Source organism: Plectropomus leopardus, chromosome 11 (genome assembly GCF_008729295.1).
Source record: "Plectropomus leopardus isolate mb chromosome 11, YSFRI_Pleo_2.0, whole genome shotgun sequence".
Taxonomy (NCBI): domain Eukaryota; kingdom Metazoa; phylum Chordata; class Actinopteri; order Perciformes; family Serranidae; genus Plectropomus; species Plectropomus leopardus.
In genome coordinates this window covers 16,679,820-16,707,109 of record NC_056473.1, presented here as the reverse complement: position 1 = coordinate 16,707,109, position 27,290 = coordinate 16,679,820, and the positions used below count along the sequence as shown (strand labels likewise).

Genomic DNA, 27,290 nt, shown 5'->3' with positions numbered 1-27,290 from the left:
TTAAAACACTTCAAATTAAGCATATTTTTTTTCACTTTGTGCAGTGCCAGACAATTTTGGCTCTAAACCTCTGGATGGCGGCCTTGGCAGCCGTCCATGTCACCCATGTGAAAATCGTCTGTCACTGCTTTTGTATCGCCAAGAAGGTTAAAAAAGAAAATTCACAGCATCATGTCAGGTTACATCATTGGGGTAATCATATGCACTGTGATATCTGGTTATGCAGTTGATGGAAGGCTCAACAGCTGGTGCACTATCACACAACATGTGGGATGATTGATTCATTTTTCTGAGACATACACAGTTGATCTTGCAGAATATTTTTGTATGAAAAAAATGTATGGGTAACAATTATAATTTTGCTATCGTTGAAACAAACAATGAGACTCCATGCCTTGAGCAGAAACACTGAAAATATTTTAACTTTTATATGCACCCCAAAACTCCCCAAAAAACACGTCACACAGCAAGAAGGGGACAACGCCCAACAGAAGCTCTGTACCATAGGGAAGCAATGGTTTTGCTGGCGACGCTTCTCTAGCGATGCGACTGTGTGATCAGCCCCTAAGTTCTGTCTAAGTTCAGACCGGCCGCGCAAAAGGTTACTTAAAAGAGTGCACCCAAAGAGTTCCTGAGCAGGCACCTTCCCTTTATTCATAGCACAGTCTGCTGTAACCCTCCAACATTGCAGCCCTAGTTATATTGCACATGTGTCATAGCCCAGTGCTACCATTGGGTCAAAGAGCGTGTCCCAGCCTTCTTTGAATAGCCTTGTGTGTGGCTTGTCAAAGTTCATAGTCAAGTGTGGAATGGGCACATTGCCCCTTTTGGCTGTTGAGGGAAAAATACTCACTACAACTGCAGATCTCATCAACCATCCACCAAGGACGTGTTTTTGGCCCTCCAGTCTCAGGTAGCAGTATTGAGCCGTTATGGTTTAGCACCATATGAAGCACAGAAAACACAATACTAGAGAGAATGCCAAGCGGGATTTATACTTAATAAGAAGCCTTTTTAAATGATATAGTTTACAAGGCAGTTGAAATAAAATTTCACTTAAATGTTGGTTGTCTAAAATTACAGATACAAGATATTCATAAAATTACAAAAACAAAGGAAATAAATGTTTTTTGTCTACTCTTAAGAATAACATCTTAGTTGCTCTGTGACACTTAACCCACATCTGTAGTATCTCCACTCTGACGCTAGCAGTAGAAGTTTTTAAGCAATGATTATAAGCAAATTCAGATGAATTCATGTAATCCTCACCCTGCAGCCTCTACTGTAAGAATGTGTTACACAGTATTTAGACATAAAACAGAGGTGGTCTATCGCTGGTCTTTGTTACAGGACTAAGACAATGTCCTGTAATAAAAAATAAAAAAAAAAGCTTATTTAAAATGCACAAATGCTTTAAAGTTCCCCAAGTGCTGATCAACAGCACACAGTGTTGTAACCCGAGCATAAAACCATGAAACAAACTTCCTCTCAGTTATGAGCAGTGTTTGATGTGTCTGTTTCCAAAGTGCCCTGCTGTAGCTGCAGGCTGTGGAAATAGAAAACTCAAATTCCAATGAATTACAAAATTGCAATTTGATTTCATCTCTTATCTCTCTCCATGTGACTCTGACTCACTGCTTATACACTGGATACAGTTTGCGTAAATGCTGCCCTACATTCATGCATTTATAACTGGGATTTATGACACGGGTTCTCTCAGTGCAAGCTCTGAGTGTGCTTTATGAAGACTTCAATTAGTCATTTCTTCTTTTGTTGCTCATTGGCTTCATCCCATGTTTTTGAAAGTAATTGAAATGTTAAGGTTTCAAAGGGTTAAGATTTCAAAGAGGAAACACGGAAGACAAAGAATACCTCTCTTGTCCATCATTTAGTTCTCTGCTATACATCAGACATCCTCAAGCTCCCCCAGGAGGACCAGAAACATCAATCATCATTTGGTATTAGGATGATAAACCACAAGCCAGTCAACACTTAAGCAACTAAGCTTCAATTTTTCATGAGCAAGCATGGAGCTGAAGAGCGAAACAAATTCACAAGCGTGATGGAGTCCGGTAGGGGTTCAAGTAAACTATATCACGATGCAAATTCATGAGAAATTAATCACAATGCAAATCATGTGTCAAGCTGCAGCACAATGCAAATTCAAGTATGAAACAAATCACATGCAAATTCCAACAAAAGCACACCAGAAGACGACCTCACTCCTTTCTACTCTCAGAAAACAAAATTCTTAGATCAACACTGTAAGTCTCATGCCAAAAATGCCCCAACTTCCTGTTACGGCAGAACTGGAAAGGTAAGGAATTTCCGCTACAGGGAAATTAGAGAAAGGATACATGAGGATATTGGAGAGGGGTTATGACTGGGTGATCAGTCACAATATAATAGCCAGGCTATTAGGTCACATCAGGTCTGGCAGAGTTGTGGTTGACGAAGGGGAAATAGCAGCACAGCTTTGGGCCGGCTGCCATTTAAGACAATGGGGCTTCTTAGAGATGGAGCTTCCTTGAATTGTGCACTGTTTCCACATGGTGAATGAAAATACACGCCCCTCAGAGGTGGTTTTTCCATCATGGCCGTCCTGCTACATAGTTCCCATCAGAATGCAACCGTTGATACGTCAGAGAGAGTTCACCCTGAGCTGTACTAATAGATTAAAGGTAAAGCAGTTTTTGGATGAGGTAGTGTTTCAACTACAGGAAGGAGGTCTCTGTTTGATGCTTACTGTGCCTTTGTGTACAAGAGTCATTAACAAGTTTCAATTTTAAAATAGCTTAAAGGTTCTGTATGCAACATTCAGAGCACTGAAATTGCTGCAAACCACTATTTACTATGTAACGATATTGTGGAGTCATGGCGTCCTGAGCAGAGGATGAAGTCACGTTACCTGTGAGTTTTGTAATCCGAGCTTCTCTGTGGTTTGTTGTGGTAAGCCAGTCAGGCCGCAGATGCGTATCATTGCATCAAAATGCTGCATCTACATCTTATGCTCCAGGTAATCTTCTGCGTCTACTGTCATTGTTTCAGGATTTTGCTACCGCGATGTCAAGTACATGGTGGGATTACGCCGCACAGGGTTAGGTTTAGGCAACAACAGCACATGGCAACCAATGCTGGAACATTAACAGATGTACATGCTGGTGCAGATGTTAGGAAAAGTGGAAGGATTCCAATGGAAAGGTGTAGAAAAAAACATCACATTTTGACAGGCAGCACCTGACTCCTATATGAAAGTCCGGGGTTTGTTGGACCCATCCACCAACCCTACTGCCCACGCTATAGTCACCCTTCTGTTCTCTATGTAACATTGTTACCTGCAGTGCCATCCTGGGGCGTGTCATGCGGACATGACAGGTTCCATCCAGCAACATTCTCAAATGATGCCGCTTGTCTGTGGCGTTGTCTGCCATTTGGCTGTCCACTGGCATATGATAACACCGTGAACAGTGTTGTCTGGCCACATTCTCAGCTGACTACATCCAGCAGCGTATCATGCAGAAGCGAAAGGTAGATTTTGGTGCCAAAAGCGGCAGTATTTGACAACTTCAGAATGAGAATGGGCTGGATATCAAGAAGCTGTAGAAGACGCTGTAGAAGTATAGCACCCACCCTCTGGTTCCTCTCCAGGTGAAACTGTTAGCTCTGTAAGCACTGTCACTATTGTTTAGTGTTGTTTATAGTGTTAACATCATTAGCCTCTAGCAGGCTACGCCACCTGCATGTTTAGAACCGTTTCCAGACCAAGCTGCAACCTCTGGGGCTTAAACAGGAAGCCCATACAGAAGTGCCCAAAACTGCAGTTCCTTGAATGGCCACTTGAGGCTGGCAAGAAGTGAGTCAATTACCACAGACACTCATGTTAAAATATTCAACTTTACAGCCTGATACAAAAAACAGTTTTGGTCTCTATAGCTAATTTCTACATTCATGACAACTGCAAAGGGTTGAATTTTATTTATCTCACCCATTTACATTTTATATGGCTTAACGTTATGCATATTTAAGGACAGGGCTTCTTTGAGTGACAGCCTTACTGTGAGGTGTTGTTTGATTTGTAAATCATATTTACCCCTCGCTCCTCCACAGCTCAACCTCTCATCCAGATATGGCCACTTATGGCTCCAAAAACAAGATGTGGCAGCGGAAATACCAAACTCAAGGCTTCAAAACAGCAGTCGACAAACCAATGGGTGATGTCACGGTAAAAAAGGTAATGTTTTGTGCATTGGTCATAAATTGTACGCCGTGGCAATTATACGATACGTTTATATGCATAATGGATTTATGATACAGCTTTTCCTTATTTAGCAGTATCAAAGGGCCTGCACATCCAACCTGGTGTTTTCAGTTATACTGACTCAATCTCTGCTCAGCCATGATGGAAATAATATGAGGTCACCTCACTAAATGCACCAGGAGAGCTTTTTTAGGGATGTCGTAGCAGGAAAAGCACAGGTGTAATTAGTAACATTACCAATGGCTGTATTCAGTTTATGTAAGCCTCTTCCAGGGTCCTGTTAGTGGTATGTTGCATACTGGCTCACTGTATTAGTTTCAACTGTGCTTTTGCTGCTATGACGAGTCAAAATGTCTGTTGTGAAAACTGTGAATTAAAAAGGCTCACCTTCTGTTGTGATTTTCTGAAGACTGGATGTTGTGGAGGATCAGCAGGGCCCTGGCAGTGTCCACTAGACCAGTATGTTTGTTCAGCCGCTGCATAGTGATGCATAAAATACACAACTACATTTGAGTCAAACTATACAAGCAAAAATTAAGATTTGTACTTGAGTTATTTTAACAAGTAAAAATAAAGCAGTTTCACATTAAAAAAAAAACCTGTGTTTTACCAACACTTGTGGCGGAGGGGCTGCTGACTGATGGCCCTATCTAAAATCAATATTTGACTAAGCTAAATTAGAAACATGGTGATGCAACATATCAACCTCTATGGACGAGGACCCGCCACCTCTGTTTTACAAACCACTCATTATATTGCTGCATCCAAATGGAACTTGTGAGCTCTTAGTTACAACATTAGAAGCCATGTAAACAATATGCTTGGTGTTCAAGTGGTTAAGTTTTGAGAGCACCACTGCTCAACCATGGCAACATAAATGCTATTGTCGTTTTTTTTTTTTAACAATTTAGCAAGCTAGTTAGCGAGTCACACAGTGCAGGAAAAGGCATAGTGTCAGATGAGGCTGCTGGTAATATGAACACTTTCCTCAGACTATTATATAATTACTAAAATTACAATATATAAACTTACCCTACACTGTGAAAGTCCATGGCATGCACCACGAGGGAGCTCAAATGGACTGTGATCATGGTAAACATGACCCCATTTGAACACAGCATTCAGTAACAGCAACACAGCGATCCTTGTTTTCAGCTGATTATACACTACAGAAAACATACTTTCTGCCAAAATATACCCCTAAATCCTACAAACTAAACTTTTCAGTACAGTTCTAAAGTAAATGTACTTAATTATTGTCCACTCCTGCTATTACAACAAGTGCAAGTCAAATCTAGCTGTCTGCACACACCCAGTCTGGAGAAGAGGTCTAATCAAGCTTGAGTGAAAACACCTGTGTGGATGGACCACAGCTGTGAAGGAGCTTTAGTGATAAACCTCAACTGCATTATATATCAAGGATTTTGCTGAGACTCAGAGGTTTGATATCAGTAACATTATTGGGAAAGATAGTAAAGTGCAGTTTATTGCATGAAAGGGAATGTACAGGCACCAAAAAAAAAAAAAAAGAAAAAAGAAATTTCCAGCGATTTTCCTGAATTCATTACTATGAATTCACTCGGGTACTATGCCATTATTCCTATACAACAACTTTACAGTATTTATATTCACCAGGAGCCCAGTGGATGATCTAAGCAGCGCAGGATAAAAACTTTCATGTCTTAAGTTCTTAAGTGATTCCTAAATACAGAGTGAGAATACATGTTTTCTGCACTGCATGATTGGTTTGTTCAGCTTTTTTCATTTTATTTATACATGATGATGCATTATATTTTGCTTTTAATCATTACTTATTTTTTTTAATTAATTATGTGGACCCGAGACTAGACAGCACTTTGTGGAAGAGATCCAATCACCTGCACAATCAAATGCAATCTAATACAAAAGCAGAATATTTGTGAAAGTCATAACAACTCTACAGCATTTTCTGATTGAACTGCATAACAGTCATTCAATTTTATCACATAAACTCTAATACAATCCCTGCAATAGTTCATATCTTTGTAAACTTTGTTTATCAACATATAATACACACAAGAGGGACAGAATGATTAACACCTGTTGTACATCTGTCTATGTACCACTGCTTAATTACAGGGCTGTTTTTTTTGACTTGTCATAGTAGCAATATTACAGGTGACAGTGATAACATTAACAGTGGCTCAGTTCCATTTAGTTTCCCAGTGAGCTATTCCAGTGAGCCAGCATGCACATGGTCAAGGCCTCCTGAAAGTGTAATGCAGCCACTATTAACCCTTTGAAACCTGGATCGACATCAGATTTCTTGTGCAGTGTTCAGATGCCTTTCACAAGCTATTTAACCCTTTGAATCCTGAGCAAACTGATTTGATTTCTTTTGAAAACATTGTTAAAAAAAAAAAAAGGGAATGACGAACTTGGAAATAAATGTACCATGCAAGAAATTAGTAAAAAAGTGACAAGACAGTTATTTAAAAAATATTTTTTAAAAAAGAGGGGAGGACTATTAGAAAATGATCCAAAAAAATGGGAAAATGCCCAGAATTTTTGCAAATTTTTGGGACATGTTTTGTTAAGTTGTTTGTTGCATTCTCCCATATTTTTTGAAAGAAATCAAACCAATTTTCTCAGGTTTCAAATGGTAAATGTTATTACATACAGCTGTGTTTTTCCTACCATGGTATGTCACAGTGTCTGCCCTGAAAAAGATCTATAGTTTGTACATTAACTGATAACTGGTAATGAATACTGAAGGGTTTTCACATTGTTTTGTCCCCCTAAAGTACTATGAAAATACCCCAATATACCTTAATAGATTGTTATTATTATTGTAGTATTACTGCAGTAAAACATCTACATTAGATCACATATTGTAGCCAAATATACTGTTATCACAGCTGGGGTGATATTACTTTCAAATATTTTACTGAAATCCACATTGAAGTGAATTTCTTTGTTTAATAATATTGGTGTAGTTTGTTACGATTTCTGAAATACAGTGCAACAGATGCAAAGCAGACCCAAACCTTGCTATTATTGTTTGTCATATTGCTGCAAAGAGGAGAGTATCAGTAGTTTTTTGTAACAAGGAAGCAGTAAAACGTGACTCATAATCAACAGCAGGTGCTATAAGAGCAGAACAGCACTTACACTATGTAAGGCAGATTTAACATAAAAAAAAACTGGATTGCCACCAGTGATACAAAATTAACACAGTGCAAGAAAAGCAGCAACAAAAAACGTACTTGTTGAAAGAAGATAACAGATTTTAAGGCAGATAAACTGGATGATTTGGTGTCTATTTGAGACAGATTTATCAAAACTGTTGACAGACAGAAAAGAGCACCCAAAAGCAAGTGGACTAAATGTTATTGTACGTCTCTACATTAGAGGTATCAGGCACTCTGTTCTATGTCAACACAACCACAGTCCATCTGCTCCCATGTGCAGCTGCACCAGTGTTTGTTTTCCGTCCTCTGGTTCTGGTCTGAGCTGAACCCATCCTGGTTTCACAAGTGGTTGTGGAGAAGATGTAGGGAGCTGTTTGGCCGTCTAAGCCATGGTTTTCTTCTTGCACTCCACGGAGCAGAAGAGGAAGGCCTGCACAGCCATGAAGCGCTGGCCGATCAGGCACTTTGAGCAGCCGGAGCACTTGAAGCACTGAGGCTGGGCGTGCCAGTGGTACTCGCCATAGGAAACCCGCTGGGCCTCAGGCTCCACCGCAATCTGGCAGGATGAGCATTTCTGGGATAGCAGAGGAGACAGTTATGTCAAAGAAAATAGTTAACTTTTACTTAGATTTTTTTTTTCACTATTAATTTTCATATTGTATTTAAACTTCCAATGTAAATTTTAGTCATGTTGTCTTTTCTCAGACTCTGCTCAGTGAGCACGACATTACATTAACTAACTAATGGTACAAGTAAAAGGACAAAATATGTATTTTTTAATTCTGGGGTGAACTGTCCCTTTAACACTATTCTGTGAAAACAGTTCTGACCAATGTTAGTCACATTTCTGAACACATTGTTGTGTTTGTCAATGTATGTTTTGATGTTAGCGTTTTTGATTTCAATTCTCCTTTTAAGTCAAATTTGTTTTAGTGATAAATGAGTTTCGGGACAAGGTTTAATATTCAATTACTTCACTGACATTTTAGACACTTCTCTCTTTTTTTTGTCCCACCAATAGCTAATACATGAAAGAATTAAATGTTTGCCTAATTTAATGTAGTTATGAACACTTGCTTCGTGACCCAGGGGTATTTCTACCTTTAAATACACAGATCCTATGGTTTACATCGACACAGTCAGAAGTGAAGGCAAGTATGAAGTAACATTAAAACAGTGGCTTTGCAAGAGATTATGTTAGACAAAGCATGTAAACACATGCCGGGTGCTTCACATTCTTGACTTTGGGCTGCCAGCGTTTGTTTACAATCATTCTCTAATATCAGTTTTACGCTGAGCTCTGTTGTTCAAAGAGTGCAAGACCCTTAACACAAATCTAATGATCCACAATACCCTTATTTTTCTTAATTTTACAGAAAATGCTTTATATACTGCATTTCTCCAAATAATGCCAATTCCTGCGACGATTTTTTCACTGGACAGCTAAACAAGAATCTGCATTACTTTAGCCTCAGTATATTTTTAGATACTGCCAATATAATATTACTTCTACTGCTAGACTGGCCAAAGGAAATTTTCAATAACCCACTTCTATTTTACGAAAAATTGACACACATTTCTTTCTAGAGTTAGAGGTTTAACTCTCGTTCCACAAAAGCTCAAAAATATCCAGATACCGGAATCGTGGTTTGGATAACAGCTCCCAACAAAGAAATGCTAAAATTTTAAACCAAACAAACAGACACCAAGAGAAAGAAAGTCTGTCTTACCACAGCATAGCTCTTCATGTAGCACGGCTGGCAGACAGGCTTGTCATTCTCCATGACATACGTCTCTCCGGCAAGGATGCAGTCACAGTCAAAACAGCAGAAGTGCTTCAGATGCCAGTTCTGGCCCTCAGCCTGAGTGTACTCATTACTGAAGATCAGCTGTGGACGGGCACAAAATATAGATTGGACAGAGCTACTGACCTCAAAACTCCAGAAACTCTGATGCGTCCAAAATAGCATTATAACTGTGTTACAATGAAAATCAAACAAAACAAATAAAATACTAAAATAGTTTTCAAACAAGTTAAATAATCATATCCTCCCTCACCTCATCACAACCTCCACAGCGCGGCTTCTCGCTGTCTCCATAGTGGCGTCCACAGTACAGCTTGCCTTTCTTCCAGAAGTAGATCATGTCCACCAGCAGTTCGTTGCAGGTACAACACACGAAGCATGCTGGGTGCCACATCTTGTCGTAGCCGGCCCGCTCGGCATAAACAGCTGGCTCGCCCAGACGCATTGGCTGCTGGCAGTGACTGCATGACTGCGAAACAGAGAAGAGAAATCGAGATGGTTGGTGTAGTGATGGACTTGACTTGTGACTTCATTTAGGAACTGATGTCTAAGAAGGCGCTTCAACAGGTGACGTAAAATTCCCTGATTCCAATTAATGACTGATCACTTCAGTTTTGTTTCTTGTTGGTTTATAACAGCGTAACAAGTAAATATTATTAGTACTAATCAATAAGTCTTTTTTGATTTGTCAATTATTAAGTCTCAGAACTTACTGGCTATCAGTATAATGTTAGTAAGCCTCTGTGGGAAAAGGCTAATATTTTAGGGGTGCTGGTGAGCCAGCAGATATCCAGCATCAATATGATTTAATCTCGAAACTCTCTGAGACTTTACAAATGTTACTCAAGGTTATGGATCAAATCCCAAAAGTGAAACAAGTCATTTCACAGGGGTTGTGATGCTCAAAAAATGTATACATTGCTTTACAATGAATGAATGAATGAATGAATGAATGAATGAATGCTTTATAGATGTCTCCTTTATGACATATTTCCTGGGAAAAAATCATTTTAGACCTAATGGCATCACCTGACAGACTCTGTAATTCCAGTGTTCAACCACTGCAAAAACTGTCTTTAAAGGCTGATGCACCTCCGGGGTCTGCAGAGATTATAAATGGATTATTTAATCTAGAAAATGTAAAAAAAAAATGTTCCCAGAGTACTAGCTAATGTCTTCCATGTGCTTGTTGTGTTTAGTCAAATTATGACATTTAAGGAGATGGAATTCTTGATAAAATTATCAACTTGTAATATGATTCAAGAAAGTCATGTAATCTTTTAATCACCAAGTCGTTTCAGAAAAGTTTGGTCTCTTATGACACAATACATGTATTAAATGGAGTACCAAAATATGAATATTTTTACGTAAAATAATACTGTGTCAGAACAGTCAGTTTCTAAGAGAGATTTCTTTCATTCTCTCTAATAACAACACAATTATGATGTACTTCCAGTGGGTTAACACAAAGGCCAATATCCTTCTCTTTGAGTCCATTTCAAAGTAAAGAATGCCTCCTTTGAATGGACAAAAGGGCCATTTTATAGGAAATGAACTTTTTGCCTTAGATGACTGTACTCCCTGAATGGTAGAGAATGACACATTTTACAACTGAAAATATGTGGAATTCCCCTTTACAACGCAAAGGCATACTGTAACACTCCCTGCAAAACGAGAAAAGTGTGTATTTGACAATGTGCAGTCAAGTATACAGAGTGGGATTAAGTGGGAGGATAAAGTTAAGGAATTGTTAAGAACAACATAGGAACAGGAAAAAGAAAAGGACTTTGTGATCTAAATCATAAGACTTCACAGAGAAAGAATAAACTCACTGCACGTGGTGATGATGGGAACTTAAAAACTTCAGTTGTGACTCATGACCCACTGTGGATTATAATTAAATCAATATCCATCATCCTGTATGGGGAAGGCTGAATCAGAGTTGGTCTTATGGCTCCACCTAGTGTTCTGTCTGTGAGAAACGCCTCTTATATTATTACACAGTAATGAGACATCTGGGTGAATCTACTTAATTACTGTCATTTTAGTTTGTCATTATGGATTTAGCAGCACTTACACTATTAACTGAAAGAGGTTAATCACACCCTCAGAAAACACTTTACAACCTTGCTTCCCATTCTAAAGGTAGAAAGCCTTGCAAAAGTATTTACCCTCTTTGGTGTTTTCCTATTTTGTTGTATTTTACACTGTACTTAAAATGGACACAAAATGTCAAAATTGGTGAAATGAAAAAAAAAAAACTATTTGAAAAACAAAACAAAAAAAACTGAAAGTGCTGTATGCATATGTACTCACCCCCTTTGATATGAAGCCCATAAATGAGACCTGGCTGTACCAAATAGCACTTGACTGAACTTGCCAGTATCTCTAAAGCCTTTTTGGGCGAGTAATTTATTAGTTTTTTTCTATTTTTTCTACTTTTTCCATGTACTTTCAATATTAATTTAGTGTTTTTTAGACTATTTGATGTCATTTTTGATGTGCTGTATTCAGTATATCCTTGTACTGTATAGTATTGCTTTAGTTGTTTTAGGTTTCTGTGGAGACATATTCTCTTCCCCATGTGGGAGTGTCAGAGAGTGCAGGCTGTGATTCTTTCAACCTGAGAGTGGACTGACTCTCATTTAAGCAGATCCCAATCACCAGAGATGAATGCGTTTGTGTCTTTATATTACTTGTTCTGCATTGTTATGATGATTTGAAAATGCCCGACAAAGATCTCTATTAGACTGAAATGCTGCAGATTTAAAAATTACTGGCAGCTTTTAACACAGTGCATGGATCTCCTATCTGATTCTTCCCCAAAGAAGTCTGCAAAATCCTGATTAATACAATTTGTGATAACAGGTTGCAAGTAGCCACTGCTTAATTTTAAGGGTTAACAAGCCAAAATGGTTGAAAAGCAGTAGCTTATCCTGTTGCATCACATTGGAGCAATACTTCATGTGATCTCGCCTATGCCTTGTACAAGAATAGCAGCAGACTCAGAAACTGGTGCAGATTGCTGCCAAAACTGAGTATTACCAACCAAGTATTTTTATACACTGTTATTGCAAAAAGATTTCCTGCAGCTTTGGACACTTTTGCATTGATTTATAATCATTTATTTTATCTTTGAGTCCACCATAGTGCAGTGCCTCTGGTTGTAGGAAGGATTTGCTGTGTTGCATGAGGACAATTCTGCAGAATGGATGCCTTTTGTTATAAGGACACAGCTCTCTTTATATTTCTAAAACTGTTGGGGAAAGTTTCTTCACTGTATTTGCAACTAGCTAGTATTTTATTAAAACTACAGTGAAGTACAAGCAATATTCCATTGATCTGGGCAATAATTTAGAATAGTTGTATGATTGTATAATACTGTAATAACTGTATCATTCAACAAATTAATGTTGTCCACTTAGTGACTCTGAACAAGCCATAGTTAAAAGCTAACAAGAGGAATTTTTTAAGAAAAGTTTTTGTTTTACACATTTAAATATTTGAATACTTCTCATCAGTTCGCTGCTTATAAGTGCTCTATCAGTATCAGCAGATATCCTTTTTAATACTCTGATACAATATTCAACCATTTAATCTGGCCTGAATGCCGGTACAGTGTCGATGTAAAGGAAAATGGCAGGTTGATAAATAAACATAAACTTCTTACAAAGTTCTGTTGTTGTAGACCAGCGAGCTGAGCTCCAGGGACGCCCATGGCTCCAGCAGTGGCAGTTGTACCCATGGCTCCTCCAGCAGACGGTCCAGTCCCAGGGCCTGAATGTGGTCCAGCACCACCAGCTCCAGCTCCTCTACCTCCTGCTCCAGGTCCAACGCCAGCACTGACTCCAATTGCAGCTCCTCCAGGTCCAACACCAGCACCAACTCCAACTGCACCTCCTCTACCTCCTGCTCCAGGTCCAGAGCCAGCACTGACTCCAGCTGCAGCTCCTCCAGGTCCAACACCAGCACCAACTCCAGCCGCACCTCCTCTACCTCCTGCTCCAGGTCCAGAGCCAGCACTAACTCCAACTGCAGCTCCTCTACCTCCTGCTCCAGCCCCAGCCATAGGCCCAGAGCCTGCAGCTCCCGGGCCAGAACCAGCTCCAACCCCAGCACCCCCAACTCCAGGTCCAAACCCTGGCCCTCTGGCACCTGCTGCGCTTCCAGCCCCAACCCCAACTCCTCCCTGGCCTCCTGCCTGAACCACAGCCATCTCTTCAGGCAGCCTAACATCTCCAACACCCAGGGCCTCGTCCTTGTACTTGCGGACGTATTGCTGCATTTGCTTGACCTCAGCAGGGCTCAGCTCGTGGCACATGGAGGGGTCCTGGTCATGCTCGGGCAGCTGGCGGGCCATCTGCTGCCGACGGTAAGTGGCTCCCTCTGTACCAACCACCGGACGTCTCTCTGGTGGGAGCAGCTCTAAGTAACGTGCCACCTGGATGTCAGAGGAGATATCAGAAGAGGGGCTCAGATGGGATAACGGAAGATTATGTGAAGGACAGAGGCGAGAAGAATGCACAGAGAGAAGTACAGGACCAATGGGAAACAGTAAGGACAAATAATTTAGAAAAAAAACTTCTGAAACAGTGGCTTGTGGTGAGAAAGACATGCCAAACAAGGGTCCTACAGATACAGTACTAGACAAAACAAAGAGATGCAGGACTTACTTCCACACTTTTGTTCTGATAATAACTACAAGCAGGTGATAAGTGAAAAAGATCACATTTTGTAGTGCACATGGACTAAACTGACTGTCTCAGGACAGAAGCCGTAATGAGGAGTGGTAAAACTTCATCATGGTGCTGATTAGGGGAAGCAGAGCCAGCAAACTTCTCATCAGAATAAACTGTTTTTTCATAAATGGCAATTAAATGTTTCTGCAATTAATTTCACCTACTAAACTGGTTAATATCACTAAATACACACCTGTGACACAAGCCATGATATGTTTTTTTGCAGACATATCTACACCTTACGCTAGTATTTGCTATTTTTCTTGTGAAAACTTAATAAAAGCTCAAAATGTGAAGTTATTATCTACACAGGAAGCAGGTCCTCGTCCATGGAGATCGCCATGGTGCACCACAATGTCTCTACAGTAGCTAAGAACAGACAAACCAAATACTGGCTCCAAATAGGCGTTTTTGGCATTTTCGCATCTTCCACCGCTGTCAGCAGTCCCTCCATTATAAGCAGCATCTCAGAAACACAGATTATATTTACATAAAGCTGTTCTATTCAGTGTTTTTACTGTTTAACATCACCAGGTCTGTTTGTTTTGGAGAGAAAGAAACCTCTGCAGATAATTCAGCTCCTGGTAAAACCTCCTGACCTTCTAGATTTAAGTTATTGGAGAAAAATGGTGAGCACAGATTAGCATCAAAGAAACACTAATTTCAAAAATGAAAAGCTTTTTTTAAGCTTTTTTAATCACCTGGACCCTTTGTATTGGACAGGAAGGCACAATATGGAGACATAATATTGGTCCTTTGGTTCCTGATGAAACCCCCTTTATCATTAAACACTGAAGGAATCCTAAGTGGGCGTTCGACCTTGACACATGGGTGAAGTTTCAGGTGGTTGCAATCTGCAGTCCTCACCTCTGGATACTACAGAACTCTACGCATTGTTTCTTTAAACGATTACTCAATAATTAAGAAAAATCTCCAGCTTTGTTACAGTCATTTTATCACAAGTTTGAGCTCTTACCAGATACTTATTGGCAACTGGTGGTGCCCACTCATATGTGACAGACTTCATTGGCGCATCTTTGGGGACTGGTACCACATTGGCTGATGAGGCACTAACAGCAACCGGCACTTTGTTAGCCTTTACCGGTGCGACGCTGGCTGGTACGGGCTGTGGCTGAGGTGGAGCCTGAGCGCCGCTGGGTGCAGAGCCTGCAGCAGCTCCAGCAGACGGCACAGAACCAGCTGTGGCAGAGGGGGGCACCACAGTGGAGGAAGCACTCGGCGGTACAATGTAAGCAGTGGCAGAGGTGGGCAGAGTGATGGTCACCATGTTGCCCTTGTTGCCGGGGATCCCGTCTCTCTTCAGCTTGGCCATGAGGCCTGTGTACTTGGTGTCCTCGAACAGCTTGCCTACCTTCTTGTTCTCCTCCGAGTTCATCTGCACGTTGTGCTCTGTAAGGCCACATTTGCAGTTTCTGCAGATTTTTCTGCAGAGGATGGGAAGAGGAAAATATTTAGGTTAAAAATTTTCATGGATTTTCAAATATTTTCAAAGTTCATTGTTTTATGCATGCATGTGTTATCGATGTAAATCGCCTCATGCTTTAATGAGTCAGTTCCTAAAAAGGGATTTATATAATGCATTGATACTTTGCTCAGAATGGAAAAATGTCCTTCTTCTACACTTTACATGGATACTGTAGGCCATGTTTTGTTGCTTTGGTAATGCACTGAATATGCATCTTATCCCTTCTGCATCCCTTAACTGCATTTTACTTAATTTTTAATATAAACATTTTTTCTTTTGTTATTTTTTCTTACAACAATGATCTGCTTCAAGTTTGCTACAATACAATACAATGTGTTCAATTCATTTTCAGATATCTGCACTTTTCACATGTCCCAACACAACTTGCTTCATATTTGTAGAGGAACTATGACATAATTTATGACTGCTAGGCATGCTTCAGCATGACCAGGCCCACAGATTTCTCTCAGCAGTGTCAAACTTGTATAGGTGAGAACACACTGCAATAAAAACAGCTTTAATATCAGGAAAAGACTTGTAAACTGTTGAACACACATTTTCAACCATGAACTATGAACTGATGAAGACTTATTCCTACAGTACATAAAAGTCCTTCCCTCTCATTCTGGTGATGTTAAAGGGGCCCTGTGGAGTTTTTATTTATACATATAACTTTTGTAACATACGTACATTTATAATTGTATATAAAGTTATGTACATGCATAGCTTTTGTCAAATGATTGTACATTCATTGTTACTCACCAAAACTCACTGAGGCTCATTTACAAATATGTAAGAAGAAATTTCTCCCTTTGCGCACGCAAAAGTACTGGCATATTTCCAACACGAGCGCTCAAGCCAATTTGGTTAGTATTAGTGAGTATGTTAGTGAATCAGAATCAGAATCATCATTCATGTTTGTGAATGAAGCCCATTGTGTTTCCTTAAGGTCTAACAAATATTTTTTGTGCATTTCCTTCCTTATAAAACATTTTCTAAGTATTTTGAATCCTGAATTATTCACATCTTTGCTTACTATCTTGCAATCTTCTTCTTACTCTTTGTCTTTGATGACCCATTTCAGTTTCTCTTTGCATGATCATGGTGATCTTGTCACCTGGTGATTATAACTGAGATAGTCCCACACCACAAATAAAAATGTGTACATTATCTGTGTGCATGCATGTGTCAATGTCACTGTGCATGGGATCTTCAAAATAGGAAGCCATTCAAAAAAAAAAAAGCACCATAGCGATGCTAAAGGTCTAAAGCTCGACAAGGGACCTTTAATGGTAAAGAAATAAATCATCAATGAATATTCAGGATTTCATATCTTTGAAGTTTGTGATATTGCAAAAAGCTCAGTTGGAAAACATCACCATCTCACTATAACAGTACAACATTCCTGGCTGAATGTCAGACACATTAAAACCACGACCACAGACCCATGGTGGGCCTTTGTACTGGTGCTGCGGAGGGTATCAGGGCACCTGTTGCTGTCTTCAGAAAAATTAGCCAAGTGTGGCCAATTGTCTAGACAGAACAGTATTTCATGAGCCACTGGTCCAAATAAATGTGCATATTGTGACAGGCAGGGGAGGCAAGGCAGAGAACCCTGGGCAGTCAGGGTGCCTGAACAGTTTTGTTCTTTTTAAACATCATGTCTACACTAAAACTTATGTGAGCATCTTTGTTTAGACGTCGCTTGGAGGGCATTTTCAGAACCAGTAGAACCCGTGAGTAGTACAACTCCCCACTCTCAGCATCAATCAGACCATTAATCAGGCAGTCTGTAGACTTACACTGATATTCCCACTCTCTCCATCGTTTTTTTTTAACATTAAGCTGAAGGGACATGGGACTCTGTTCAAAGACAAACATGAAAAGCGGCTGTACTCGGAAACAGCATGTTCCTCTTAGGTCATGGCTCCTGCTGCTATCAGAGTATTTTTAATTAAGCAAAGAGGAAAGTGATGTTATTCAACAGTCAGGCCTGTGAAGGGAAGTTTAGTTAGCTCTTCTTGACCTATAGTTTATAATACAACCATAGCATTCCAGGAACAATGTGCTGAATTGGCATGCTTTTCTTTAACGTCCCGTTTTGTAATTATACTCCAGCATTCCTGGCAGCTGGCCATTAAACCCATTTTTCTACTGTGGACCACTGTGCACTTCCACCTGAGGACTCTGATTTGACCAACAGGCCTCCTTTAAGCACAGTTGCTGCTCATTTACTTTAATTACCAAATGTTTCTAGCCTAGACTCAGGGAGTCAAGGGATTGAGACCAAATTGCAAACATCAAACTTGTTTGTGTGAATGTTCTAAACTGCTTGACATAAGCTGTACAAACCTCCAGAAATGCAGCTCGAAGCCTTCACACTTGTCCTTGCATTTCAAACAGGACGCTCCAGCGCCAAACTCGTGCCCGAGGGTCATCTGTAAGCAGAGCACATGAGGGAGATTACAAGTGCTATCACAGTTTGGTTTTGACTGCTTCACCACTGAGGGGAAACACTGAGCTCCTGTTTGAGCAGGGCGAGGAACCAGGACAGAAAATTCCTAATATCAAGAGAATGGTATTTGCTTTTATGGCCCGAATCTTCAATGGGGTTTATGCGACCCCTACAGGTCCTCAGAGTTACTGCACAGGGGCCACCAAATTACTGCGTAATAGTCTGGGAGGAGGGGTGTTGTTTTACAAAAATGAAAATGTGTCTAAAAACATACACTTACATGAATCCATCCAACATATTATTGGTGAAAAAAAATGCAACATCACATCCATTCAATCGAACAGCACTGAGCAAACTCTGCCTTAATTGATTAGTTTTAAGCCACCTAAAAAAAAAAAAGCCAATATTTGTTTTATTTCATGCTATATTACGAATTTTCTTCTCTTTTTATCTCTGTAGCACTGCAATGCTTCATTTGCATGCAGCCATTTTATGAGTATGATAATATTTGGATTAATTGTGCAGCCCCAGTGGTTCTGTTGTGGTGCCTTACACTGTAGACCAACATCAGCATGGACATTTTCAGGGGACTCAGACTCTTTTAGAACAAATTTTTGATGCTTAATGTGGGAAATAATGACTCTGGATTGAAAATGGTTTAGAGGTAAAATCACATCTGGAAGCAACAGGAATAGCAGCAACAACATTACCGACGCACTTTTTAGGAAAAGTAAACAAAATATGACTTTGTTTTTTAATTTATTTTTTTTTTAACAATATAACCTTAGTTTAGGGGCAAAAAACAGCATTTAAAGTCACTGCTCTAATAAAAGTTCAGATGATTTCTGTTCAAGCAAAGTCCTTTTCTTTTTGCTTTTGAAATGTTTCATCAACATTTCTCTTACATTCTTGTAACTGCAGTCTTCATTTTTTCCAATTTTCTGGCTTCTGACTGTACTGCTCTTCTTATATCCTTTTTTTTTGTGGATTCAGTGTCAAACAATGCTCCTGTCCACGTTAAGCTATTACTGCTGTTTATGACCATATATGGTCAACTATTCAATGCTGTTGAAAGCCTCGTGGAATCTCGGCAGGCACCCCTTTTGTCAGAGAGACGTTTTTTGACCCAAAAGACACTCACTACTTAGGAATGCAGACAGTGGAGTGTTTATAACGGCAGAGCCATGATGCCCATATTTTATCTTCCTTTTCACCTTCAGGAGTAGTAAGACTTTCCTCCCCTGGGAGCAATTGAGGAGAAGAAGACTTTAGAGTTCGAGTTTAGCAGCAGGATTTGTTATGGTAATGAAGTGGTGAAGACTTCAGTGAATCTCAGTGACGTTGCAACATTCATATAATTCTTCCTTTCTTGTTCCACTTTTCAGACCAATACTCAATCAAGAACTCCATTCTAGATACAGCTGGCTATATTGTACAAAATAGTTTGGTAATGGTGACATACTGATATTAGATTTTATGTACAGACTCTGAAACAATACTTTTTTTTGATACCATGAATCTACTATTTCTTATTTAACAAGGAGCTGTAACCTATAGACTTGCACTTTATCATGCTTGTGAAGTTTGTGATCTGCTAATTTCAGAGAATCTGTTGTTGTCCATTTCAAGACACTCTGGGTGAGAGGATCGGTTAAATACCTAAAATGCTAAATTAAGTTTTGGGATTTAAAGTGAACCAAGCTAAGTGCTCACCACTTGTGGAATTCTGGCAGAGGCCATCAGTGTGTGTGTGTGTGTGTGTGTGTCTTTCCTCGGAGCACAGATCCACATACTGCATTAGCAGCTGATGTTAATCAGTGACTTTGTATTATGACTAAGCCTGCAGGGAGAATGATTGCTGTGACAACACTCTGGAAAGAGGTTGGTCAGACACAAATTATACAGTTCAGATCTGGTGAGTCATATTCATGAGTCAGTGTGTAGCAGCAGGCCTGAGCTACAGACCAGTGGCAGCCGTAACAAAGGTAGCCACTGGCTATGGAGTCATTTTCATTTCAGCGGGCCACCTGCATGTAGATATGTTGTTTCTGAAGCATCAAAACATAAAACCACAAGACACGTTTAATCTTTTACATTTAAACTTTTGTTGTCGATAGCTAATAGCAGAGCAAAATTGTGTGCATTAACAGGGTTCCCAAATATTTTCATATATGATGCAAACCCTATTCAAACATATTTCCAGCTTGCTGGCAATCGTGGAGGGAGAGAGCAAAAGAAGAAAAAATAAAGAAAGAACTAAATAAAGAAAATAGAGAAAGAATAAGAATCTTAATTAATTCCATGACTGATGGACCTCTGTTTATGAATTTCAGGCAGATTCAAGAAAGCGGAGTTTAGTTCAGTCCAGCTGCTTCCACAATTCATAAACTGCTTTTTCTACATTTAAGTAGCACTGCATTCTCCACACTAGCTGTTGAAGTTTGGTTTCAGTTTCAATACTTTATACCATGTTTCCAACATACACTCTTCTGACCAAAACGTCCTTATTTAGAGTATATGGATGGAGTGAAGATGATCAATATAGTCAGAATTTTGTTGTTCTTCTGTTTCGGTGTCTTGCTTGGTTTTGGAGACAGCTGTATGTTTTTTTTTTCTTTTTTTATGTAGTACTTTTGTGACTGCTCGCCAGGGAAAGTCTGGTAGTCCGACAGACAAATCTAAAATGTGTTGAAGCAAACATCAAGCATGAAGTTACTCTTCCCAGTTGCAAAATTTTCCTCAAAATTCCTGCCCATGGCAACTTGAACAACCATCTACGTGCTTGGAGCAGAACACAACTCTGTGAAAAATTACCCAAAACAACTTCAATTTAACTGAATTTCAGTGATGAGGATTTCCCAGACTGCACACAGTGTGCTTATTGTCACAACTTATTACCTCAACCTTCTTTTTGGATGATGGCATGAGCTTAATTGAGCATAATATTACCAAAACGCACAAGTTGCTTTTCGTGAAAAGGGCAGTTACAGTTTGACAGTAATTACAGCAGTCTCTCCCTGACTGAGGCGCTCTGAGCGACCTGCAGCCTCCAGCAGCCGCTCAAGACTTATCTCCCCCAGCGATTAAGAGCAGATGTCAGGCTGGGTCTGTCTGGGTCATCCAGCTGCACAGACCCACTTTCCAGCAGCAGCTTATTGTATATACTGTATACAAGTGTCTCCTGCGCTTTAACCCTTGGAAATGTGGATCAGCATCACTAATCTTGTGCTGCTTTCAGACGCCTTTCATGAATATTTAAACCTTTGAAGTAATTGAGCAAATGGGTTTGGCTTCTTTCAAAAAATGAGAAAAAAAGTCAATGAGCAACTTGGCCAGGAATGTAAATTGCAAGGGATAAGTCGATTTAGGAAAGTATTTTTTTAAAAGCTAGGGAAATTCTTCCAGAAAATTAGATTTGTAGTCATTATATATTACAAAATATTTTACAGAATAATAGAGAAAATAATTTAAGCTTTTTTCCCCAGTCACTTCCATGTTTTTTTCCTGTTTATTTGGGGATTGTTTTAGTGCAAATTGCAATTTTCTTGTGCTTTTTACTAATTTCTTGCTCATTTCTGGATCATTTCTTCTTAAGATGCTCAATGCCTTCTTCCTATGTTTTTGAAAGAAATTGGGCCAATTTGCCCAGGTTTTAAAGGGTTAATAGACTGGACTTGGTTAACAATGGCCCTCATGATCTAGCAAATAGATCTATTCACATAGTCAGAAAATGTCACCAGACACATGAATACATTTTGGCTCTATTACAGACAGGCGCATTGCTTCACTTTGGTGACAAAAAGCTGTCTGTTTTGTGACCCTGCTCCAGTCAAAAAGTCTCAATGCCAAAAAAAAAAAAGAGAATCAAATAAGACCTTATATTCAGACACATTGGCTGGTGAATCCTGAAATGGCACACATTGTGGGTTGCAAGCTATATATTAGATCCATGCCGCACATACAGTATGGGCATCAACAAGTGCTTTGCCCAGTTTTAATTGACAGTTTTGAAAATGATAGTTTGTCTCTGCACGTAAAGCAAGAAACACTACTTTGGGTGCATTATGCTGGAAACATGCTGCAGTTTCCCTGCTACTCCCAACACATCCCCTGAACCACCCTTTAACCCTGCAGCGACCTGTACTGCCCTCCACTGCTGCCAGCTACCTGCAAGTCTATGCAAGGATTCCCACCAACAACAACTGCAGGAGAAATGACCTCAGTAAAAGGCCGCAAGGCCACCAAAAGAAGTGCTTTAAACTAATTATTTGCAGTTCAGTTTTAGCTGATGAGTTAATGTTTTGGACTGGCTTGCAGTACACAAACTTCACAGGTATTATCTAAAAGTAATGTCCAATTAGTTAGACTGCGATTTTCCATGGGTCATAAGCAGAGGGAATCCAATATATGCCAGGAATCCAATGAATGCAAAATGTGCCCAAAAACGACTAGCATCTGGAATTAACTCTGACTCTGATTTTAAATTAATGAACAAACACTGAACACACTGTATTCCTTTCTAAATAAAATCCCTGTGTGGAAAAGTAAAACTCACATTATCAGAGAACCTCAACATTTTAAGTCAGATAGCAGACTAGAAAACTTTTCTTCTTCCCATTAAAAACCCATTAAAAACTCCCCTCATATTTTTTTAATCTTCCTGCTTAACCCTTTGAAACCTGGATGGACAAAAAGAGCTAGGACACATATTTGTAATTATCATAGATCTATGTTCTAAATTATTTCACATAGTTACTTTTATTTTAAAGCACTTTTCTGGTAATTTCCTCCTTTGTTTGTCTCACTATAGTTATTTCTCCTTTTTGCAAATATTTGGGTAATTTTCTTGTTTGTTTTTTTATTTTTTTGGTTGGGGGGGGGTCATTTCCTCTTATGTTGCTAATTGCCTTCTTCGCATGTTTTGTAAGAAATAAAGCGGATTTGCTCAAGTTTTAAATGGTTAAAACCTAAGTACGTGTAGAGGAAAACATAACTTTATATTTCATATGCACTGCTACAATTCAGCAGCGTTTCAAACAGCAAGTCTTACTCTTTGGTAAATTCACTGCTGCGAATGGTTTGCATTTTACTGTCAGTGTGACGTTTCTGTCTGCAAATAGAGCAATGCGCAGTAATACCAAAATATCAATATTATATAAACTAAAAGGTTTTCGTGAACAATACCTATGCCGAACTTTACAATGGCCTTTATTGTTTTGTTAAATATTTGTTTAGCTCTTGTAGAGCTCGTGGGTTTTGATGATGCGCAGGGTTACACTATATTGTTAAAATTTTTAAACGCAGTCTGGCGTTGGGTTCTCTCAGAGGGGAACACACTCTCAAAGGGAAGTAACTTTGCTAATGAAGAAGGCGACAAGTTAAGTCGTGTAATCACACGTCAAGTGTTTTTATATCAACTGTTCTGTCAAGTTAGCTCGTGTTATTTACATAAGCCTAATTTCATGTCATTTTTTTCCAATAAAAAACGCTCAAACGTGACTCTGAAAAACGTTCAAAATGAAAGCGGAAAAATAAGCAAAGTGTGCCTGAGATACTGTAACTTTCCTCACCACCTGCACCGTGCTCGGCACACCTTTTCAGGGCGTTCCCCGGTCAGTCTGAGATACCGAGCACACCGGGAGAAAGCTTACCTTTTTTACTTCTTTCTCTATCTCCATTTTTGAGTCTGTCTGGGCGGAGTTGACTCGGTCCAGTCGAAGAGAACAGAAAAGCCGCTGCTAAAAAGTACTGTCAAAACCAAAAAGTGCCTGAAAACGGACCGGAGAAATGATACAAGAGCCCGGTTCACTCTCCGCTCCTTCCTCGGAGGTCCTGCGCTGCACAGGTGTCAAGAGTAACGGAATCAACAAGAAGGCTTCCGGCGAGAGCTTTCAAAATAAAACATTTGTTTTCAAAATCTGCCCGGGTCTATCTACATGTACAAAGAGTCGATGTGACACTAACAGACAAATTATGTTACAAACAAGCCCTGTTGAAAAATGGCTAACTAGTTACACGTAATTAAACTAGGCCTACACAATAAATGTAGGCTAATTGCAATTAATTACTGTAACCATGATTAAAAAATATATATGTAATTGAATTAGGCTGCAGTCAGGCCTATTAAAGAAAATGTTGGAATTTTCAAAAGGGTTACATTCAAATATACATTTTTGGTTAAAAAAAAGCATTAGTAGGATATATCATTCAATCAGTTGCCTTTCACCTGTTTGCCATGCAGGAACGCCTTCTTTTGCGACAGCCAACTACCAAACAAACTGTTTTCTCCCAGTTTAAAACATTTGTTGGATAGGAATCAAAAAGTCATCAAATGTAATGAGTTACTTTAGGTTACTTTGACAAAGTAACCTTTGAAACTTGAGCAGACTGGCTTGACTTCTGTCAAAAACATGGGAAAAGAGCAATGAGCTGATAGGCAACAGCTTCTGTACATTAAAGGACACCCACTTGTAGTTATTATGACACAAAAAATGCCAAAAAAAAAACTGAGGTCACTCCAAGATTTTGCATAATGTGTTGTTAAAGCTACTTTGACGATCTAATTACACTTAAGGCCTACAAAAGTTTGCTTCTCAGACGAACCGACACAAAATAAAATCAATTAAATTTAAAATGAAAGAAAATATATAGTTTACATCGGGTTCAAAAACACTAAATTTTGGACTGAATTTGATTACCACCACACTACTACAGACCGTGGTCACATCATGAACATTTCATTTATGATGAAAAAGAAACAGTTCTCCTTTTATTTTTAAGAGAAAGTTTCCATACTTCCGGAAAAATACTTACGTCCTCTCTCGAGCTTGACGCTGCTCTCACTCTGGAGGTCCCGTTCACTTTTCATTGATTTTCAGGGGAGAGCTTCGGCCATGACAGATCTTCCTACTGACCAATAGAAATAGAGAATGCCTGTCATGGAGTGCAGAGTGACCAATCAGAGAGCAGCGGGGGCGTGTTGTCGTTATAACAAAGGACGTGATAGTATTTATGACAGATTCAACCTGCTTTAGTTCTGATTCAATATTTTGCAGTTTTTTTCTGCCAAAGAGCTTTTTTTATTGTCCTTATCATGAATCTGTGAGTTTTGTTTTAAAGGCATGGTGTAAAAATATTTATTAAAACATTGAGAAGTATATGACAAAAAATGTAATGAAATGTGTCTTTATTTTAGAAAACATTACATTTTTTGAATGCAATAGTAGGCTTTGGAAGCAGCCTGGGACACACACGTTCACAGACACAAACCACATACCGCAGCTGGTTCGTTTTGTGATCTGGTGTTTCATGGTTCGTAATGAAACGCCTGTGAAACAGCTGCAGCGCTGCCTTAGTGACAGGAAACAATGTGGTTAGCAGCTTCCTCTGTGAACTGCTGCTGGCCTTCTGAAAGGAAACAACAATGTCACACCCTGACAGCTCTGATGGTGTTATCCATTACAGAATCATGTTTGATGAGTGTGGATGCTGTTTTTCAGCAACACTTTGCTTCCCTGTGATGTCTGATCCATGTTGTCTGGAATAGATATCTGAATTCCCTTTAGGCTCAGCATCTATAAGCTGTTTTCTTCATATACAGAGAGGAAGTCATTTCTCCTGCAGTTTCCAAAACTTAATTCAACCTCAACGACCTGCAGCATTTAAGGTGTAGAGGGTGTATCAAAAGATGAGTATTAAAGTCACCTCATGTGACCCTGAATAAGAATATATGTGGATTTAGAAAAAAAGACTGATAAATCAAAAGGTATTTTAAAGTTACACTTAACAGCAGTGGATATGATGCCTAAAAATAAAGCCACTTATCGGCTTTAACCACAAAGTGTATGATGTAGCATAAATGCACTAACTGCCTGCCATAGAAATAAAATGATTATTTGTTATTGCAGGTTTTTAAATGTAATAGTGCTTGAAAATATATGCTTACATCTGTTTGTTCATACAAATCATGTTAAATAAAATACATAAACATCTTATTATTATCTCTATGGTGGAGGTTGTTGTAGCAAGATGGTTTCTACATTTGGATTGTTAATGATGCTGTTTTTTTTTTTTTTCACCCCCAGCTCTAGACTATAGGGGGCACCACAGGCCAGAACTGAAAACGCACCTGCCTGGGTGTAAAATGCATCTACTGGACATCACATCTCCTATCTTGTTCCTAATTATAATGATCACAGTTTTTTGTCCAACAAATAGGGGCAACTGATCCATAGTATAGTTTTTTTGGGTCATTTTGTAACACACTTGTAACACACATACGCCTCTGTATGTCCAGGTCCCGTAAGAAAGAGTGTTTGTGTTAGAGCTCATTATAACTATAGATGGCCATAGTTGGTGCAATAATTCGACTGCAGTAATATACGGCACATATTTTCATTTTCTGACACACTTTTCATACTCAGCACATTATCCATATTCGTATTTTAAATTATTTTACATATAAGTGTTAACATTGTAACATGTTGCACTTTTTAAACTAATTTTACATACTATATTTCTACTTCTACCTCTAGCAATTGTGACGAACTACAATTTCCCCTGGAAATCAATAAAGTATTTGTGATTCTGATACAGCACAGTGCTTTTCTATATTGGCAGTGCTCTCCAACTTCATCACTTGAGCAAATATGACTCAATGACTTCAAATTAATTTTGCAAGTGAAACGAAACAGCAGTACAACTCACAAATGTGCAAACATCATCATCAGCAGCAGCAGCAAAATCCAGTGAAGGTTCAGCCTGATGATTGCAGCGTCTCGTTGCTGTCAGACTGAAGAAAGTCCACTAATGCTACAGCATTTATAAAAAACCTGTTTTTCAGTGGCAATTATAAATGGTTTTGTTTTATTGGAAACAGAAAATTTGTCACGTTCTAGCAGAAGTAGATTACATGAAATTAAGGAAGTTAAAAATTCTTAAAATGCTGTTTCACCGTGATGAAAACAGAATTTAGACACGTCTGTGTTTAGCTGATGCTTTCAGTAATGTCTAAAGTAAGCAGGTAGGACTGCAGTGTCCTGCTCAAGGACACTTTGGTAGGGACACATGGACTTGGACGGACACACTGTCTGCTTTACTGTGAGTCTCTGTGAATCAGAAACCTTCCAGCAGGTGTTTTCCACAGCTGACTCCATCTCGGCTTCTGTCTCTTTATTTTTCCTCCTCTTATCAGCTGGCTGGCTTAACACAAGCTCGCAGGCTTTGGGACATTTGCAGTGGAGAGAAGTAAAATTAGTGAGTAAAGTCAAAGATATTTACTTTGCTATCATGTGAACTGACTTTAAATTATTAGATGCTCAAATGTGTGGTCAGTATTGTGTTACACAGACATAAGACGGTATCAATATGCACAAAGA

The 27,290-nt window shown here is 39.2% G+C and overlaps 1 protein-coding gene across 1 annotated transcript; it reads right to left on the bottom strand.

Annotated features, from left to right (window-relative positions):
* Window positions 1-6,825: 6,825 nt before the first annotated feature.
* On the bottom strand, window positions 6,826-23,760 carry tes (testis derived transcript (3 LIM domains)). Its single transcript, XM_042496769.1, has 7 exons — window positions 23,565-23,760; window positions 17,811-17,896; window positions 14,949-15,417; window positions 12,904-13,674; window positions 9,487-9,702; window positions 9,159-9,317; window positions 6,826-8,002 (listed from the first exon to the last, which is right to left on the bottom strand). The coding sequence occupies exons 1-7, from the start codon at window positions 23,589-23,591 to the stop codon at window positions 7,811-7,813; spliced, it is 1,920 nt and encodes a 639-aa protein (XP_042352703.1). The 5' UTR covers window positions 23,592-23,760; the 3' UTR covers window positions 6,826-7,810.
* Window positions 23,761-27,290: the final 3,530 nt, after the last annotated feature.